At 56.0% G+C, this 19278-nt stretch overlaps 2 protein-coding genes across 2 annotated transcripts; both read left to right on the top strand.

The window, feature by feature from the left end:
- Positions 1-1406: 1406 nt before the first annotated feature.
- Positions 1407-19114, top strand: PRKACA (protein kinase cAMP-activated catalytic subunit alpha). The gene is made up of 10 exons (XM_033854182.2): positions 1407-1650; positions 9104-9165; positions 9619-9747; positions 12418-12516; positions 13544-13626; positions 14403-14529; positions 14622-14717; positions 14821-14943; positions 16984-17148; positions 17562-19114. Exons 1-10 carry the CDS (start codon positions 1605-1607, stop codon positions 17685-17687), a joined length of 1056 nt encoding a protein of 351 aa, XP_033710073.1. The 5' UTR covers positions 1407-1604; the 3' UTR covers positions 17688-19114.
- SMIM46 (small integral membrane protein 46) lies at positions 1661-9097 on the top strand. Its single transcript, XM_073803202.1, has one exon. The coding sequence runs from the start codon at positions 6628-6630 to the stop codon at positions 7195-7197; it is 570 nt and encodes a 189-aa protein (XP_073659303.1). The 5' UTR covers positions 1661-6627; the 3' UTR covers positions 7198-9097.
- Positions 19115-19278: the final 164 nt, after the last annotated feature.

The raw sequence follows: 19278 nt of genomic DNA, 5'->3' as shown, positions 1-19278 counted from the left end.
AGGAACATAGGTCCAGACAGCTGCTGGGTGGGGTGCACGTTGTATACAAGTCCAGAGGCAGAGCAGTGAATTGGCTTGTAGACCTGAGACGAGCTAGCCTCCCCAAGCCAAGGAAAGCTGGCTCATCCAGTCTCCTGCCCATCGTGTCACTTCCTGTTTGGGCCTTCCTCTACTTTGGTGGTTCTCAGCTGGGGGCAGTTTTGCCCCGCAGGGCACATTCAACAATGCCTAGAGATGGTTTTAGTTGTCACAACTGCCGGAAGAGAGGGAAGTTCTACTGGCGTGCCGTTGGTAGAGGGACTGGAGATACTGCTGAACACCCTATAGTGCACAAGACAGCCCCCCACCTCCACCCCAGCGTAGGATGATCTGGCCCTGAATGTCAGACATGTGGCAATGGGAAACTGACCGTCCTCAGGCTGTATTTAAAGGGCACCCTGAAAAAAGGGGTTATCTTGCACTCCTCTGCTCCAGGAGAAGAGGTTCCTTTTGCATTGCCCAGACAGAGGGAATCCTCTGTCTGTGCCCCAGATTCCTCATCTGTAAAATGGGAGTGATGAGACTAGTACCTACGTGACAGGAGTGTGGTACGAAGTAATGTATTTAACAAGTGCCAGCTCTTACTACTGGCATGAGCCCAGCGTGGGCACCCAGCAAAGGGATGGCTACTGAGCGCCCCCCTCCCGGAGCTCAGCATCCTCCTGAAGCTCGGGCTGTAGCTGAGGGAGACCCAGGAGGACCCCGGCATGGACCCTGGGCCTGCTGCTGCTGTCCTGCGCCAGGCCTTATGAATGACGACGGCTGGCGGCCCGGAGACCTATGACCCGCGGCGCTTGCCGCGCCCCTCCCCCGCTGGCAGGTGGACAGCGGCTGCGCCGGGGTTGGGGTGGGGGGGCCGCGGCGCCAACCTTGGCTGGCCGGCAGCCGCTGCAGCACTGAGCGGGGGCGGGGGACTGCGGCGCGCACGGACCCGGGCGAGCGCCCTCCTGGACCGCCTTCTGGGCCTCGGAGCGCGGCTCCGCCGCCGCCCGCCAGCCTCCGCCGCCCCGCCGGGCGGGCCCGGGCAGCAGACTGCACCTCCGCCCCGCCCTCTCACCCCCGGATTGACACTGAACGTTCTGCCGGGGGCTTGCCGGACAGCGCGCCTCCGCCAATTGGCGGCCTCGCTGGGCGGACCCCAGGCCCTGTCGCGAGCCTCGGCCAATCAGACGCGTAGGCCCGCCCAGCTGGGGCCTCGCAAGCGCGCGAGTGGCCAGGCGTCCTAGGGGCGAGTCATGGGGCCGAGAGCCTATGGCAGCACGGGAGGGTCACGGAGAACCAATGGGCGGCGGCGCAGCACCGTCAGTCAGGGCGGCCTAGGCCAATGAGCTGCGGGCTGCGGGGGCGTCACGGACAGCAGCAGCGGACTTGGGCTGAGGTTCCCGGGCGGGCGGGCGCGGAGAGACGCGGGAAGCAGGGGCTGGGCGGGGGTCGCGGCGCCGCAGCCAGCGCAGCCAACCCGAGGGGCCGCCGCCGCCGCCGCCCAGCGCGCTCCGGGGCCGCGGGCCGCCTCCAGCACCCGCCGCGCCGCAGCTCCGGGACCGGCCCCGGCCGCCGCCGCCGCGATGGGCAACGCCGCCGCGGCCAAGAAGGGCAGCGAGCAAGAGAGCGGTGAGTGCCCGGGCCGTGACCCCGATCCCGGCCCCGCGCTGCCAGCCCCCTCCCTATCCATCACTGCCTGGCCCCTCCCCCTACGCGCCCCCCCATTTCTCTCTGCTTACCCCTCAGCGCCCCTTCCCCTGCCTGTCCAAGGTTGGGGCCCAAGGCCCGCAGATGGCCCCGTAGGAGCCCCCTTGCCAAAGACCGCCCCCCACTGCAAAGACTGTGCTCCCCCCCAGCTGTCACTGCCAACCATGGTACGTATGACCGCTGGGGCCCCACATGGGGCCCTGTCACCACCCCACTGTCTCCTCTCCTGGTCCCTCTCCCCAGATTCTAATCCCTCCACTTCCTCACTCACCTCTTACACAGATGTGACCCACTGCCAAACCCCGACCCAGGCCTCTGCCAGTCTGGGAGTACTGTGGGGTATGCCTCCACCCCGCAGGGACCTTGGCCACTTGGTGACCACACCCCTCCCCCCCTCCAGCCCCCGCCATCTTTCTCCTGCCCTTCCCCTCTTCACCTTATCACAGCCCCCCTCCAAACCCACTCTGTCCCCTTTGAGCACTTCCCAGAGCTACCTCCAGCATTGTTTTTCTCTTCTGTGTCACTTGGCATGGGGGACAGGATCTTTCTGGGTCCCTCTGCCCCTCTCTCACTCTGTCACTCTGCTTCTCTGCTGTGCCTCCTCCTCCAAGCAAGCGTCTGTCCCTGGCTGGGGTAGCAGACTGTTTATGAACCTAGAGAACTACTTCTGTGCTTCAAAAGCCAAGTTTGAGCCGATCTTGCTGGAATTCATTGCATCCTCTTTCCGGGGTTGGGGCGGCGGGGGGGGGGGGGTGTCAGCAGAGCCCCTTCCCATCTCCTGCTGTTCCGTGAGCTCTAGGCTCCTTGGAGGGCCCTTCAATAAATGGTTGTTTCACAACTGAGGCTCTGTCATTCACCCAGTCCCCCAGGCTTCTTCACCCGCTCCTGGCTTGGGATGAAAAGTAGAGGATGAAGAGGGTCTGGGTTTAGCAAGGCTCATTCAGCTTGAGCTGGGATGGTGAGAAGGAGGTATCAAGGGATGGCAGTTGGGAAGAGAAGTGGTTGACATCTAATGACTTGCTTTGCCAAGAGACAGACAGATTCTGATCATTCCCAGCGTTCAGCCAGAGTGGGGACTATTTGCCCCTCAGCTCCCAAATATATTGGCCTTTTCCAGCCAGCCGGGGAAAGAGATTCTTTATCTGGAAGTGCCTTCAGAAATGGTCTCTAGCCCCTTCCTCAAGTCCTCCAGCTCTTAAATTGTCATCACTCCAGGCCTAAAGCTGGACCTCAGCTAGGATCCCCTTCCAGTTACCCAGAAATAGAGTTGAAAAGGAATGGCCACATCAAAATACGCTCTTCCCAGTTACTGGTCTCAAACCCCAGTGTCTGAGTTCCCTGAATGTTCCCTCCCAGAAAGACCCAGGCATGAAAGCCAGGGAACTTTATTCCCACCCAGACTCAAATGGCAGAACTCGGAGTCACTGAGCAACCATGGAGAGGCCTGACATGTCACCGATGGGTGGGGGACGGGAAGGCAAGTGCCTGTAGCTGAGCGCTTGATGACAGAGGAGCAGGTGGGTAGTGACCAAAAAAGGTCTGGGCATGAGCTTGGAGGGGACTAGGCAGAGGGGGAGGGGCCGGGCCCCCAGCAGGTGAGACTGGCTGAGAGGTGGAAGGTGGAGGCAGGCAGCTGTACATTGCAGTGGCTCAGTTGAAAGTTGGGGAGATGACATAGTCCTGGAAAACTTTCAAGGCGTATCAAACACATGCAGTGGGGAGTGGGGGTGGAAAGCCACACAAGGAAAAGGAGCCCTAAGGAAAAGATCAGAGACTTCGGAAGGAACCACTAATTCAGAGCACAGGCCGGACACCCAGGAATGGACTATCAAGGTGAAACAGAGCCACTGTTTATTGGGCATCTGGGATGTGCCAGGCTAAATGGTCTCCACAGATCTATCTGCTCGAGTGATTTTTCATAGCGGGCTGTTATCTGAATTTTCCAAACAAGCTCTCTGAGTTTGACATAGATGATGCCACAGAGGCAGGATTCACATCCAGATCCACCTACCAGACAACTTCCTGGACCCCAGGGATTTCCCAACTCAAACATTCTCAAGCCGCCTCCCTGATTTTTACTACATTCACTTCTATTTTGTTAACTTAAATAAAAATTTTGACTCGCTTTTGTTCAGATGTAAATTTTGATCTGTCCTAAGCAATATTATAAATGAAATCACAGGATTGCTGTGCCAGTGATATTCTCTCTGATATGCATTAAAATACAATGTAACTAGAAAAGTGAAACATCCCTAAAATCATTTCATGCCCCGCCAGTGGGACCTATGTCACACTTTGGGAAAGGCCCTAAGCTGTACTTCCGTCCAGAGGCTTGCAGGGGCTCTCAGAGAAGGAAATAGGATGAGGAAGGGAGCCCCTCTTGGCTTCAAATCTCCAATTCTGAGAGGATGGAGTTAAGACAAAATTTGCCTTCTCGTAACCAGGGTCGGCTGGGGGTGGGGTAGTAGTAGCCAGGCCAGCCTGCAGGGGGCACCTGAATTTCATCTGCCAGATGTCAGCCCTACTGGAGTAAGGAAGATGACCAAACCTTAGTAGGCACCAGTTCAGCATCCCGCAGCCCCCTATACTACCGGCTCCATGCCGGGGCAGGACAGCATTGGCTTCCTCCCGAGAGGGTAGGGATCCAGAATGAGCCCTGGGGTGGGGTGAGGGAAATCTGTACCCAAAGTTGCCAGAGCCATTGGCAGGGGCCTGGGTAAGATGCTAAGAGGGCAGAGAAAAACAAGACCAAGCCCTGGGCCCTGAGCAAGCTGGAGGAATTGAGAGAGGGCAGTGGCCTCAAGAGGCCCTGGGACAGGCGGCCAAGTGGGGCTCAGGCCTTGGCTGCCCTGACCAAAGGCACCCCTGAGAGTTGGTCCATGGGAGAAGGGACAGGTCTGGTGAGAAGGAGCCCTCCAGATACCATCCCCCCCCCCCAGGTCCCAGGGACAAGCAGATCCAGTCTCCGAGAGTGAGAACTGCCCCCCAAGAGGTCCCTAAATGGGAAGAATTGTGGCCCTCTAACGTACTACAGAAGTCCCAGAGGGCCAAACACTGTCTGTGCGTTGGCAGTTGTATGGGTGCCCAAGAGGGTCATGCCAAGGCAGCTTTTCCTTTAGCCCAACCAGGCTTACAGAAACTTGAGGGTCCTCTCTGCCCCTTCCCTGCACCCCCACTGGCCCCAGGTTGGCTTTTTTTTCCTGACACCACCCCGCAACTCCCTGGCTCCCCCTATAGGCAGGGCTTTGGGGATGGGCAGCCAAGCTGGTGCAGCAGGTCTCATGAGCCTTCCCAGCCACCATAGTCCTGGTGACCTGAGAGGAAGACTTGAGTGATGGCTTCCAACCCCAGCAATGGTGAGGCTGAGCCCTGTTGCTATAGCAACTTACCAGGCACTCTCTGACACTCAAGTCAGGGAAGGACTGCAGTAGAGTTTAGGGAACAGGTGAAGAGGAAAAGTCTGTGGACCCCTGGCTGGCCCTAGAAACCCTCCCTTACTAACAACCCTGAGCTGGGGGGCCTGGGGAAGAGCAGGCAAGATGGGTGGTTCAGTTCAGACACGGAGGGGATGGTCACCCAGAGCGGGGGTCCAGCTCAGAGCCGGGCAATGGGGTAGTCCAGCTCAGTGTTGAGGTTCAGCTCAGATTGGGGGTTGGTCCAGCTCAGTGATGGAGTCCACGTCATAATGGACAGTGGCCCAGTATAGAATGAGGGTCCATCAGACTGCGGGTCGGTCCAGTCCAGTGTTGGGGTCCAGCTCAGGCTGGGGGATGGTCCAGTCCAGGGCTTGGTTTTCCGGCCCCAGAATTTCCAGGACAACCAGGTTTCGGGGAGCAGCAGGTCCTGAGATTGTTGTCTGGGGGGGTCTGAGGCTGGGCTCCTGCCTCCTGATGGGGCCCTGGCTTTTTGAGGGATGCTCTCTCTCTGAGCTCCGATTGAATCCGGACCACGGTGGAGGCTGGCACCCCTCCTGTGGGAGACATGGGCCGGCTGACAAGCTCTAAAGACAGCAGCCAGCTGGGTTTCCCTTCTCTGCCACTTCCTGTTGTCAGCAGGGGCCATGGGTGCCAGGCACTCTCGGGAGAAGCTGCCACTGACCCTCCACTTCTTTTGGGATCTGGAAAGAAGGAGGAAGATGGTCAAGGCTGCCTCCCCCTCCCCCACCCCGGGGTTTAGCGTTTCGTTTCCGGTTTGGACTTGCGTGGCTGAGAGCAGAGCCAAGCACAGGGCAAGGTTTGATAGAGGCCAAGGACATCCCAGGATGCCATTCCCCCCTCCGCCCCTGCATAGAAGCAAGACAAAGTCAGATGTACCCATTTCTTTCTCAAAGTAGCAGAATTTGGGGGCTCCAGGTTCAAAGAGCACTTGGGGGAGGAGATAGGGTAGCTCTCACTGCCCCCCCCCCACTCCCGCCTTTCTCTCCAGCTGCTCTTTCGGCTAATTAACGGAGCTCTGGGGCCTCTTTGGCCCCCAGGGAGGCCCCAGCTGCTGCCTGGGCCTGAGCCTTAACTCCTTCCCCTCTGCCCAGTGGGCACTGCCCTGGGCACATTGGGTGTCATCCTCAGGGTAGTCCAGCACCCACCGAGAAAGGTAGGGCCTGGCAGCCCGGGAGCAGTGTAGTCTGTGGCACGGGAAGTTAGCGTTAGCACCCCACCCCCAGGGCAGGCAGGCCAGCCTGAGGAGGGACACCCTCAGGACAATCTTCCCACCACCTCCTGCCAAGGAGGGGCCTTTACAAACCTTGGCCAGCGGGAGCAGGTACCTTTAAATGCTTCCCTGGCAACCAGCTCCTCCTCCCCTGTCCCCCGAGGCCTTCCCGAGGAAGCCAGCTCCGAGGCTCTGCGTATTCCTGGTTTCCCTGCAAAGGGAAGGTTCCAGGAGAGCTTAGGGAGGCCTGGGATGGATCTGGGGTCAGGTAGAGGCTGGGATGGGGACTCAGAGACCACCTTCCAGCTGTGGCTGCAGCTGCTTCTCTGGGGCCATGTGATTGTCCGTTTCCTGGGCTACCTGTGCTGCACCCTCTGGGCACCTAAGCAGAGCCAGCACCCTGAGCCTCGCTGGCCAGGGGTAGATGGGCCCCAGATCACCCCATCCCACTCTGCCCCCCATTTTGCCCTCTGCTGGAAGAGGCAGGAAGCAGAGGTGAGTATGGGGGCTCCTGGCTGGGGTTCCCCCCATCATTATCCCTCTTTATCTGCCCACTCTTTCTGGTACTGCCACACCCTGTGCCCCATCCCCAAATCTGGCAAGCTGATAGCACCAGAGAGCACACAGCCTGGGCCCTTCAGCATTTCGAAAGGCCAGAACAGGGCTGTGTCAGAATCAAGGCACCGTGTGGAGCCTCCTAGTGGGGTACCAGCAGACAGACAGACCCACCAAGGTGGGAAAAACAGGACATGGCAGTTCTCAGGGATTTTGCTGAGAGCAAAAGAGGAAGCAGGACCAGGCTTTCTCCTGGGTTCCTCTTAAACTCGCTCCTCTCTGCCTTTCTGGGTGAGTGACGGTAGAATCCCAAGAGGGTGCCTTCACCCCCACCTTCATCCAGAATTCAGTGTGTACGTTTGGAGGTTTCCAAGGAATGTGTTGTGTGTCAAGAAAGATTCTGCCAGAGAAAGCATTGGATGTGGTGCAGCCCCCAGGTTCAGGGAGGCCTCAGACAGTTGGTGGCTCAGCCAGGCACCAGCCTAGGACTCTCGGCCATTCTTTGACCACCCCCTCTCCGCCTGGTCATTCTTTGTAGGGCTTTCCTAGCCCACAGTCTCTCCTCCATCTGCCACGCTTGCAGCTCCATGGAAGGCTCTTCTCTGCAGATGCTGAGGGAGAGCCTTGCGGGTGATGGGGGGCGGGGGGGGGGTGGCTACTCAAAAGGCTGTGGGGGTTCCTGGCACTGCATATGGGTGAGATAGGCAGATATCTGACAGGCAAGGCCAAAGTACCAGTGTGCAGGACCCCTCAGGGTGGCATCCGTCCCAGGAACATCAGGGTTGAGGACAGCTCTGTCCATGGACCATCCTGGTGCCCTGCAACCAGTCAGAAGCAAAGCAGTTAACCTCGTGGGCAGTGGGGTCCGGGAAGTGATCTGAGACCAGTCTTCTCATGGGTACAATGAGAGTAATAGCAGCTCTGAGCCATCAGTGTAGGAATTAAGCATGGAAAGCACTCAGCACAGAGCTGGCACTCAGGGAGGGTCCCTGAACAACAGCGCGCCTGACCCCAGGGGACGGTTACAAGGACACGTCCATACCGTAAGAATCCATCAGGTTGAGCATTTAAGATTTGAGCACTCAGTGCTCCTCCTGTATTTTCTATCTCCATTTTAAAAACTACTTAAAAGCAAAATGAATAGCTGACATTTATGTGGCACTAACCCCTGTGCCGGCCACCATCCAAACCCCCTTTGCCAAGATTAACTCATTCGGTCTTCACAACCACCCCACCAGGTCATTACTATTATTATCCCCATTTTACAGATGAGGAAAACCAAGGCCCAGAGGTGCGATCAGTTGCCTGAGGTCACATAGCTCATCAGGGACCAGGCTGGGATCTGAACTTGATCTTATCCCAGAGTCCTGGCCCTTAACTGTTTTGCCGGGCTGCCTCTCCACATGGGCGGGAATGCCTGTTTTCAGGCCTCAGTTTCCTAGGGTGGTAAACAGAATGGTTAAAATGAAAGTTGACAAGTGAACCAAATGAGATAGTGGACGCGAAGCAGCAAGCCCAGGTTCCGCCAGGAAGTCTTCAATGTTAGCCAGACGGTGATGTTCGCCTTGGGGTGCTGAAGGGCCTGTAGGGGGCAGGCATCAGGCGAGGCTTCCCTTGAGCGAGCTCTGGAACGAGGGCCCCTCCATTGACAAAGGTGGGAATGGAGCCAGCCGGGGGCCAAGGCAACAGCTGAACCCCCCAAGGGCGCCTGCTACCCGAGCCCCAGAGGCCTCCACCCTGGGCCGGCCTCCCCAGAGAAGGGGCCAGAGGAACAGCCAAATCCCGAGGCTATAAATACCTCGGCTGGCGTCGTCCCCTGGCCCTGGAATGTCAGTCAGAACTGGGGCGAGTGGGGGTGGGCTGGCCTGGGCGCCGCTCTCTGTCCCCCTGAGAGTGACCCCCGAATTGCCCTGTCCCCCATTTGGGACAGAATTGAGGCTGGACCCCACCTCTCTGTAGTAAAGGAGACCCCAGACCCCAGCCCAGATCAGGGCCCCCCCACCAGGCTACCGTCAGACTCAGCCAGGACACCCGAAGGCACTGGGAGAAGGTCAGGCTCTGGATTGAGACGACTGCACCCCACTTTCCACAAACCGGCCTCTCCCCAGGAATAGCCCAGGCCCGCGCCAACGAGATGGGGTCTCCATCTCACTCTCTCCTCTTTTCCTTTCAGTGAAAGAATTCTTAGCCAAAGCCAAAGAAGATTTTCTTAAAAAATGGGAAAATCCTGCTCAGGTAAGCCCCCTGGGTACAGAGCCCTGGGAGGGATAGCTGACAGCCCCCTGCCCCTCAACTGCATCCCTGTGCCATGGCTAGGATTTTACGGCCCTGTGGAGGGCTCCAGACCTGCCCTCATTCTCTCCCTAGATGCCCATGGGGGCACCTGATCACTCACTGCCAGGTTCCCCCACCCCACCAATCCATCCAACTGGCAGCCCCTGCCCCCCAGGCAGCTGCCAGCAGCTCCTGGGCCCCAGGCCAGGGCCGGATCTGGCCCCTGCCACCAGCCTTGAGGAATGTACCCTCCGCCATCTTGTTTTTCCACCCCCTGTCCTCACCCCCCTAGCTCCACCTGGTCCCCAGGGCCCCCTCTGCTGGTTGCAGAGGGAACACCCCGAACTTTGGCCTAGCAGGCTAGACGGGGTGTCGGGGGGTGGTCCCTGACCCTCCAGACCCTTGTGCCCACAGAATACAGCCCATCTGGATCAGTTTGAACGAATCAAGACCCTCGGCACGGGCTCCTTCGGGCGGGTGATGCTGGTGAAGCACAAGGAGACCGGGAACCACTTCGCCATGAAGATCCTCGACAAACAGAAGGTGAGCCCAGCCCTGCCACAAGGCCCTGGTCCCAGCCACCAGGGCTTTGCCTGGGCTCTTCCCACCACCTGGAGTGGTCCTCCCACCTATCCACTCACCAGCTATTTCCTGAGCCTCCGTAATGTACCAGACCCAAGGGCGGGAAGGGTACCACGCTGCCTTCAGGAAGCTTTCCCCAGGAGGAAAAGTACCCTAAGACGTAAAGCCCACACGGGCTCAGACACCTAGCCTGTATCGAGGAAGCCAGAAGTCTTCCTGGGGGAAGCGATGTTTACACAGACCTTCTTTCTGTAAATATTTTGTTTCTGAATTTTATTTTATTTTATTATACAGCAGGTTCTCATTAGTTATCCATTTTATACATATTAGTGTATATATGTCAATCCCAATCTCCCAATTCATCACACCACCCCCTGCCCTTTGTAAATTTTTTTTTTTTTTTTTTTTTTTTTTTGCGGTACACGGGCCTCTCACCGCTGGGGCCTCTCCCGTTGCGGAGCACAGGCCCTGGACGCGCAGGCCCAGCGGCCATGGGCCACGGGCCCAGCCGCTCCGCGGCACGTGGGATCCTCCCGGACCGGGGCACGAACCCGTATCCCCCGCATCAGCAGGCGGACTCCCAACCACTGCGCCACCAGGGAAGCCCCTGTAAATATTTTTGAAACCCTACTTTTTGCCAGGCGATGCTCTAGAGCAGCTCCATCCAGGAGACATATCACACAAGCCACATATGGTTTTAAATTTTCTAGAATCCTCATTTTATTTATTTTTATTTATTTGGTAGCACTGCGTGGCTTGCAGGATCTTAGTTCCCGAGCCACGGATCGAGCCCTGGGCCCTCGGCAGTGAGAGCATGGAGTCCTAACCACTGAACCACCAGGGAATTCCCTAGAATCCTAGTTTTAAAAGTTTAAAAAAGGCAGAATTCATTTTAACAATATGTTGTAACTAAGCCAGTATATCTACAATATTATCATTTAAATGTATGTATCCAGTGTAGAAATATCCTTAATGAGACATTTTACATTCTTTTTTTCCGTACTAAGTCTTAGAAATCCAGCGTGCATTTTACACATATAACACATCTCCATTCAGATGTTAATTTTCACTGGAAAGACAAGAAAAAGTAGAGAAATTGAAAAAGCAGATTCACATAGCCCAGGTTGTTCCAAACAGGCTTGAAAGTTGTCTGGTAACTGTGCCAAGTATCAGTTTTTAAATTTTCTTTTTTTTTTAATTTCTTTATTTCTTTCTTTATTTTTGGCTGAGTTGGGTCTTCGTTGCTGTGCATGGACTTTCTCTAGTTGCAGCGAGCGGGGGGTACTCTTCTTTGCGGTGCACAGGCTCTAGGCACGAGGGCTTCAGTAGTTGTGGCACGTGGGCTCAGTAGTTGTGGCTCACAGGCTCTAGAGTGCAGGCTCAGTAGTTGTGGCACACGGGCTTAGTTGCTCCACAGCATGTGGGATCTTCCCAGACCAGGGCTCAAACCCGTGTCCCCTGCATTGGCAAGTGGATTCTTAACCACTGTGCTGCCAGGGAAGTCCCTAAATTTTCATTATATATATATTTTTTTTCTTTTTTTCTTTTTGTCTGCCTTGGGTCTTCGTTGCTGAGCGCAGGCTTTCTCTAGTTGCAGAGAGCAGGGGCTACTCTTTGTTGCGGTGCGCGGGCTTCTCAGTGCGGTGGCTTCTCTTTGTTGCGGAGCACGGGCTCTAGGCGCAAGGGCTTCAGTAGTTGTGGCGTGCGGGCTCAGTAGTTGTGGCGCACGGGCTTAGTTGCTCCGCGGCATGTGGGATCTTCCCAGACCAGGGCTCAAACCCGTGCCCCCTGCGTTGGCAGGTGGATTCTTAACCACTACGCCACCAGGGAAGCCTTAAATTTTCATTTTAGATTCTTCAAATTTTAAACTTGGTTCCCCAGTCAACGAGCCACATTTCAAGTATTCAGCAACCATATGTGGCTAGTGAGGAATCTACTGGACAGTGCAGGTATAGACCCAAAGGATGTAGCTGTGAGCAAAGCAGAAAAAGCCCCAGTGCAGTGGGGCTTAGAGCTGACCAAGGGGCCAGGCTGCCTGCGTGTGACAAGCTGGACTGATGTTGACTAGCTGCATGTGAACTTGGGCACGGCACCTCCCCTCTCTGCATCTGGGCTTCCAAACTTGCATGCTCCCATTGCATACCCCTCAGGGCTCCTGTCAGAGAGTGTGAGACGGCTGCTGGGGACAGCTGAGGGCTGAGGAGGAATTAGCCCTGGGTTCAAGTGGTTGTGGGGGGCGGAGTGTCCTCTAGATGCAGAGAAGGTATTTCTAAATCCCCCACCCCTTGGGTGCTACTCTCACCTGTCTGTTTGATTCCAACTCAGCTGCCCCTTCCTCCAGGAAGCCTTCTCTGACTCCCCAGGCTTCACCGGATGCCTTATCTGGGCATCCACAGGCCCCAAGCTTCCCCCACCACAGCTCTGACCCCTGTGGCCTGGTGACTCATGTGTTCCTGCCCTGAACTGCATGCCATGTGGGGACAGGCACCCAGCCCAGGGCTTGACAGGCCCCAGGCACTCAAACGATTCTGGACGGAGGACCCAGCCCGGCCCTGGCACATCTACTTCTGGGTGGCAGGGAAGAAAAGAGCTCTCTCACACCCGCTCCTCGCTCCTCTCCCACCCCTGCAGGTGGTAAAGCTGAAGCAGATCGAGCACACCCTGAACGAAAAGCGCATCCTGCAAGCGGTCAACTTTCCGTTCCTTGTCAAACTCGAGTTCTCGTTCAAGGTGGGGTCCCAGCGGCCGCAGACCAGGGCCACTGCCGGGTGGCGCAGCCTCTGGGTTCCCAGAGCTGGGGCTCAGCCAACCACAACCAGTGGTTGCCCGAAAAGGCAGACCCACTGATCGGGGAGCGGTGAAGAAGGCCCCCGGGGGTGGAGGGCAAGTCAGCCTGGGGCTCTCATAGACCCCAAGTTCAGCTGGGCCTGCCAACTTATAGCTTGATAACCTTGGGCAAGTCCCCCAACCTGGATAACATCCCTCAAAATCATCGATCCATTTACAGCAAGAACCTGACACACAGCCACAAACTGCCGCTCAGCCTGGGTTCAAATCCCAGCCTTGCACTTCCTGGCGGTGTGACCCTGGCAAGAAACTTCACCCCCATGAGCCTTAGTTTCTTCATCTGTAAAATGGGGATCATGGCAGGCCCCACGTGGTGGGGCTGCCATGACAGTTCCAACCGCATCATGAGCACCCTGCGTGAGCTGTTTTGAGTGCCGTCCTAAGCCATGACTGTGAGAGTTGGGAAAGGCCCCTCGGGGCCTGTGACCCCAGCAGTCACAAGGACCCCAGGCTTTGTTTAAGGCTCTGCTGCCACCATCTTGAAATTCATAATCATTTTTTTAACAAGGGGCCTCACTTTTATTTTGAGGGGGGGACTCACAAAATCTGTAGCCCATCCTGGTCCCATTTGACAGATGACAAACCTGTGGCCCCAAGAGCCTTGCTCAAGACAGTCACAGACAGGAGCCACCACAGAGTTCTCTCTGCAGCGCAGGCATGCCAGCCAGGTCCCTGATGTACCTCTAGCCAGCCCTCACTTTTGGCCCCCGTAAGCAGGATCATGGCTGCCCCTTCTTTCTCGCGGGCAGAATGAAATGAGACAGGTAGTCAGTGAGCACAGTGCCTGGCGCTTGGAACGCGCTTCACATGGGAACCAAAATTGTTGTTGTCGCTTTGTGTCTGACACCTGCCTTCAGGTGGGGCCTGGGGCTTGGGGAGTGGGGCCCTGATCAGCTGCTGCTTCCCACAGGACAACTCAAATTTATACATGATCATGGAGTACGTGCCTGGTGGGGAGATGTTCTCACACCTGCGGCGGATCGGGAGGTTCAGGTGAGCCCGACGCCCTCTGCCACCCTGGGCCTGGGGTGTGCATGGGTGTCGTCCGTGGAAGTGGCCTCTTCAGGTCCCTGTGGGTTCTTGTTCCCCCGAGCTGAGGAATCTACGATGTCTCAGCCACCACGAAACAAAACAAACACGGTGACTTAGGCGTCACCATGTAAGTGGACAATTTCGTGTCGTTTTAAAATTTGTGCTATCTTATTTATATAGATGTGCACTTTACATACAATAAAGTGCACAGGTTTTCAATACCCTGTTCCATGAGTTTTGACAGCTGCATTCACATGTGTAACCACCACCCCAGAAAATTCCCTCAAATGCCTTTCTTGGCAAATCACCACCCCAACAAAGGCAAACGTCCTTTCTGGCTTCAAACACCACAAATGTGTTTGGTCTGGGTCTGGACTTGATATAAATGGAATCACACAGTTGATATTCTTCTGTCCCTTTCTTCTCTTGCTTCACATAATCGTTTTGTGGCCCAGCCACATTGTTGGGTATGTTCATCGTTTGTCCTGGTGGTGGTGGTGGGTAGGGTCCCATCATAGGAATCTATCACAATCTGTGATTCCATTCCTCTGTGGATGGACATTTGGGCTCTTTCCAGTTTGGGGCTGTATATGAATAAGGCTTCTCTGCTGATGCATTTTAATCGCTGGGCTGGAGGCAGCTCGATAGGCCCACCTGCTGGGCCATTAGCGGGTGGGCAGGTCCTGCTGGTGTGGCCACCCACTCTCACCCATCCTCTCCCTGCTTGTCCCCATCAGTGAGCCCCATGCCCGCTTCTACGCAGCCCAGATCGTCCTGACCTTTGAGTACCTGCACTCGCTCGATCTCATCTACCGGGACCTGAAGCCGGAGAACCTCCTTATCGACCAGCAGGGCTACATTCAGGTGCCCACTGGGCTGGGCGAGGGGCAGCCCCAGGTGGCCACAGCCTGAACCCTCCCACCCTCCCGGCCAACCGCCCATTCTTGTGCCCACAGGTGACAGACTTCGGTTTCGCCAAGCGTGTGAAAGGCCGCACCTGGACCTTGTGCGGCACCCCCGAGTACCTGGCCCCCGAGATCATCCTGAGTAAAGTAGGCGCTTCCCTACCCCTCCCACCGCTCTGAGGCCTGCTCCACTGCCGGCGGCCCCCTCCTCACCCTTCTCCCCTCACCTGCTCCCCTCCTCTCGCTCCAGGGCTACAACAAAGCTGTGGACTGGTGGGCCCTGGGGGTTCTCATCTATGAGATGGCCGCTGGCTACCCGCCCTTCTTCGCTGACCAGCCCATCCAGATCTATGAGAAGATTGTCTCTGGGAAGGTGAGGCCCGGATATGGGGGCTCAGGCCTAAGCCTGACCCTTCCCTGCCTGTCCTGCTCACTGTGGAGCCCTGATCGTCATTGTCAGAACAGCCTAGGGAATTCCCTGGCGGTCCAGTGGTTCGGACTCTGAGCTTGCTTCCACTGCAGGGGGCACAGGTTCGACCCCTAGCTGGGGAACTAAGATCCCGAGTGCTGTGTGGGGCGGCCAAAGAAAAACAGAAAAAGAACAATCGAGGAGTTGATCAAGTCAGGCCAGGCGGTGAAGCCAGGCACACGCACTACGCTAACTGAGGCTACCACTTCACACAACCTCGCTGTCTGATTCTGGACCACAGTGCCCAAATCCTAAGGGTTTTCAAAACCCCAGGTCTCACCCAAACTCCTGCCCTGCCTGCCAGGAGGCTGGTCTCGTCTCTAGTCGGCCCCGTTAGCATGAATTTTCACGTTTCACAGCAAAAAAGCAAGCATGTTCAGTTCCCAGGCGCTACCCCAGACCCCTCCGGGGAGTCACTTTGGACATAAGGCCCTGCCTCCTTTCCCAAATGCAGACTTTCTAACTTGCGGGGTGTGGGTAAGGGGTGACGGAACCGTTAGAGCCCCGGAGTGCATTAAGTACCCGCTGCCCCATGCACCCCCTCGATCGTACCCCACCACTCTGAGGGAGTGAGGAAGCCGAGGTGCAGAGATTGGACATGTCTGGTTCAAGATCACACGGCAGCATCGTCTCAAAAGAGGTTGGGGACCCCACCTCTCACTGCAGCTCACCCACCTCACCAGGAGGACCAACCATCCCTCCATCTGGCCCAGGAAATGGTGTGAGTGGCTCCCAGCTCAGCCTAGGTGGGCTGAACTGGCTCTAAGTCCCAGCTCTGCCACCCATCGGCTTTGAAACCTCAGGCCAATGTCTTCGCTTCTCTGAGTCTTATCCATCTCAGAACTGGGGAACTAGCCACTTGCCTCTCAGAGAGGTTGAGAGAATCACCACCTGCAAAGTGGGGTCACTAAAAAAGGGAAAGATGAGGTGTCTACCACCAGGCAGAACAGAAATTGCCAAGAAAATGGCCCAGAGTGGGGAAAAAAAAGAAGAAAAAGCCATAGAAGTTTTCGAGGCGGGAGAGAAATGAGCGTGACTCCCTTCTTTGTAGCATTTCACAGTTCCCACGCACCCTCAGCGGGATTATCTCCCTCATGCAGCCCTGGGATATCTGCCCCGTGCCAGAGAGGCAGGCACAGGCCCAGAGAGGTTAAGGGCCGTGGCCAAGGTCACACAGCATGGAAGAGGCAGAGCAGTGCTGGAAGTCGGTTCTTGCAGCTCTAAATCCAGTGACTGCTTGCATACAAAGCTGTGGACTCAAAGCATTTGGGGAAAGTTTCTGGAAGAGTTGAACTGAGCCTCAGAGAATGGAAGAGCCTTAGCTATGCAGAGAGAGAAATAGACAAACAATTATTTCTCTCAGAAGCATGAATATTTCTGAAGTCCCCAGACCCTAGCAGAGCTGCCTTAGGAAGCAGTGGCTAAGAATGCAAGTTCTGGAGTCCAGCAGACCCCAGACGGAACCAACTTGCCCTGCTCCTCTGAGTGATCTTGGGCAAGCTGTTTAATCCTTCCGAGCCTGTTTCCTCCTCTCAGGAAATAGAAATGGGAACCTCTGGATTTCCCCGGCAATCCAGTGGTTAGGACTCTGTGGACTTCCACTGCCGAGGGCCTGGGTTCAATCCCTGGTTGGGGAACTAGGATCCCACAAGCCGCATGGTGCAGACAGAAGAATAAAATGGGAACCTCCTAGCTCTTACCTCTCCAGCAGCATCAGCATGGCTCAGGAAGTGGCTGGAAATACAGACTTTCAGGCCCCACAAGAATCAGATATCCCGAATCAGAAACTCCAGTGGGCCCAGCAAGCTGTTCTAATGGGATTCCGATGCACACTCTGGTTTGGGGTCCTCCACCCAATAAGACAATTGGATGGTGAAGGCAGTGTTCTGGCCTCCCCAAGCTCCAGATCAGTTTCCCAATCTGTCTGTGTTACCCCCTCTCCAGGTGCGGTTCCCGTCCCACTTCAGCTCCGACCTGAAGGATCTGCTGCGGAACCTTCTGCAGGTGGACCTCACCAAACGCTTTGGGAACCTCAAGAACGGGGTCAATGACATCAAGAACCACAAGTGGTTTGCCACGACCGACTGGATCGCCATCTACCAAAGGAAGGTAGGCCCCCCCTTCCCCTTGTGCTCTGAGGGTTTTGGAGGGGGGTGGGCAAGAGCCAGGGAGTATTGCCAATGGAGAGATGAAAAGGGAAGGGGAATTTGAAAATAGGCTGCGGGCTCTGGGTCAGTTTAGATAAGGCAACTTAGAGCATTGGGGGTATAGAAACAGAATTGTGGGGTCATTTGGCCACTCTGTGACCTTGAACAGACTTCCCTCTCTGGAAATTAGTTTCCCCGTGGGTGAATTTGCTATAATAAGATTCTTGGGTTGTTAAGATAAGTCCATACCCTAATGCTAAGATCAGGCCTGGGTCAGAGTAAGTGATCTCATGAATGTTAGCCCATTCGCATTTATTGTTGTAACGACGATTATGTTGACTGCTGAGGTCTGAATGGCTCTTGACCCCTCTCCAGGTGGAAGCTCCCTTCATACCAAAGTTTAAAGGCCCTGGGGACACGAGTAACTTTGACGACTATGAGGAGGAAGAGATCCGAGTCTCCATCAGTGAGAAGTGTGGCAAGGAGTTTTCTGAGTTTTAGGGGTGTGCCTGTGCCCCCATGGGTTTTCTTTCTTTGTTTCTTTTTTTTTTTTTTTTTTTGTGGTGGGTGGGAGGGTTGGATTGAACAGCCAGAGGGCCCCAGAGTCCCTTGCATCTAATTTCACCCGCCCCCGCCCCACCCTCCAGGGTAGGGGGAGCAGGAAGCCCAGATATTTGGAGGGAAACACCAGCTGCTCCCCCTCACCCCCTTCTCCCTCCTGGCCCCCCCCGTCCCCCCTACTGCTTTTGCCTCCCTCCTCCCCCACAGACCCCCACCCTAGCCCATTTCTGCCTGTTTTAAACGAGTTTCTCAGTTCTTCCCTTCTTCAGGTCAGACCAGGTCTTGCTGGTGTGTCAGGGACAGGGTGTGGAAAGAGGGGCCCAAACTTAACTCCAGCCACCTGCCCCCCACCCCAAAAAAAAAAAAAAACCACAGGCACCACTCTCTAAGGGCAAATGAATGAAAGGGTAACCTTCCCTTCAGAGCAATCTTGCGAGGGAAGGAAAGATTTTAGTGACATGTTCAGCGGGCTACTTAATACAATATTTTAAAAAAACAATTTACAATCTTATTTAAGTTCCACCAATGCCTCCCACGCTCCTTCCTCTCCCACCCCTTCCCATGCCCCTCCTCCCCAAATCCATTTTAACAAGGCTGGGAAGCAGACTGTAAAGGAAGGAGCTGGGGTTCCAACCTCTCCCCCAAGCTGCTAATCTCCCCCGACCTCCTGCCCCCTCGGGGTCCCCTGCCAAGCCTGGAAGGGTCTCAGCCCCTTTAGGAAGTCCCCACTCCCTTCTGCCCCAATAGACCTGTCTTCACCCGTGGGCTTCGGGACCTAGACAAAGCAGCTGCCCCTCTCCCTGCCAAAGAGGAGTTGTCCCCTGAAAAGATAGAGGGGGAGCCCCGAGCCCAGGGTCTTTCCTCCCAGTAACACTCTCCCCAAACTTCTTAATTTTATTCTCAACTAGATTTTAATGTCCAGCCTCCTTTCAGTTGGGAAGGCCACCCCCGCAAAAGGAGGCCAAGCCCCCCCCCCACCCCGCAGACGGCCCAGAGTTCAAGGCCAAGGTTGCTGGGGAGGGGCTGCTTGTTTTATTCACCCAGGAGCCTCCGCCCCCACCCCTCCCATCCTGGGCGCTCCTCCTCTGCTTAGCTGTCCGCTGTCAATCACCCGTTCTCCCCGCCCCCCCATTGTGGTTTTTTTCTCTCAATAGAAAAGTCGGGAGTCACCCCACTCATCCCCATATTTGTCCCTCTCATAATTTCTCCCCATCCCAGGAGGAGCTCTCAGGCCTGGGGTGGGGCCCCGGGTGGGCGCGGGGGCGATTCAACCTGTGTGCTGCGAAGGACGCAACTTCCTCTTGAACAGTGTGCTGTTGTAAACATATTTGAAAACTATTATCAATAAAGTTTTGTTTAAAAAAAAAGTGTCGCTGGTGTTCCTGACTTCGGTCACCCACCCACACACCCCCAGGGGGTTGGAAAGGGAATTTCGGACCACAGCGTCCAGGCTGATCAGCACCTGGTCTGCAGTCCTTGTAAAACAGGGTTTAGCTGGAATTCTGCCACTCTCCCCGCCCCGCAGGAGAAG

This window comes from Tursiops truncatus, chromosome 3, assembly GCF_011762595.2.
Source record: "Tursiops truncatus isolate mTurTru1 chromosome 3, mTurTru1.mat.Y, whole genome shotgun sequence".
Lineage (NCBI taxonomy): Eukaryota > Metazoa > Chordata > Mammalia > Artiodactyla > Delphinidae > Tursiops > Tursiops truncatus.
The sequence above is the reverse complement of the archived record's forward strand: the minus strand, read 5'-3'. Positions and strand labels throughout refer to the sequence as shown.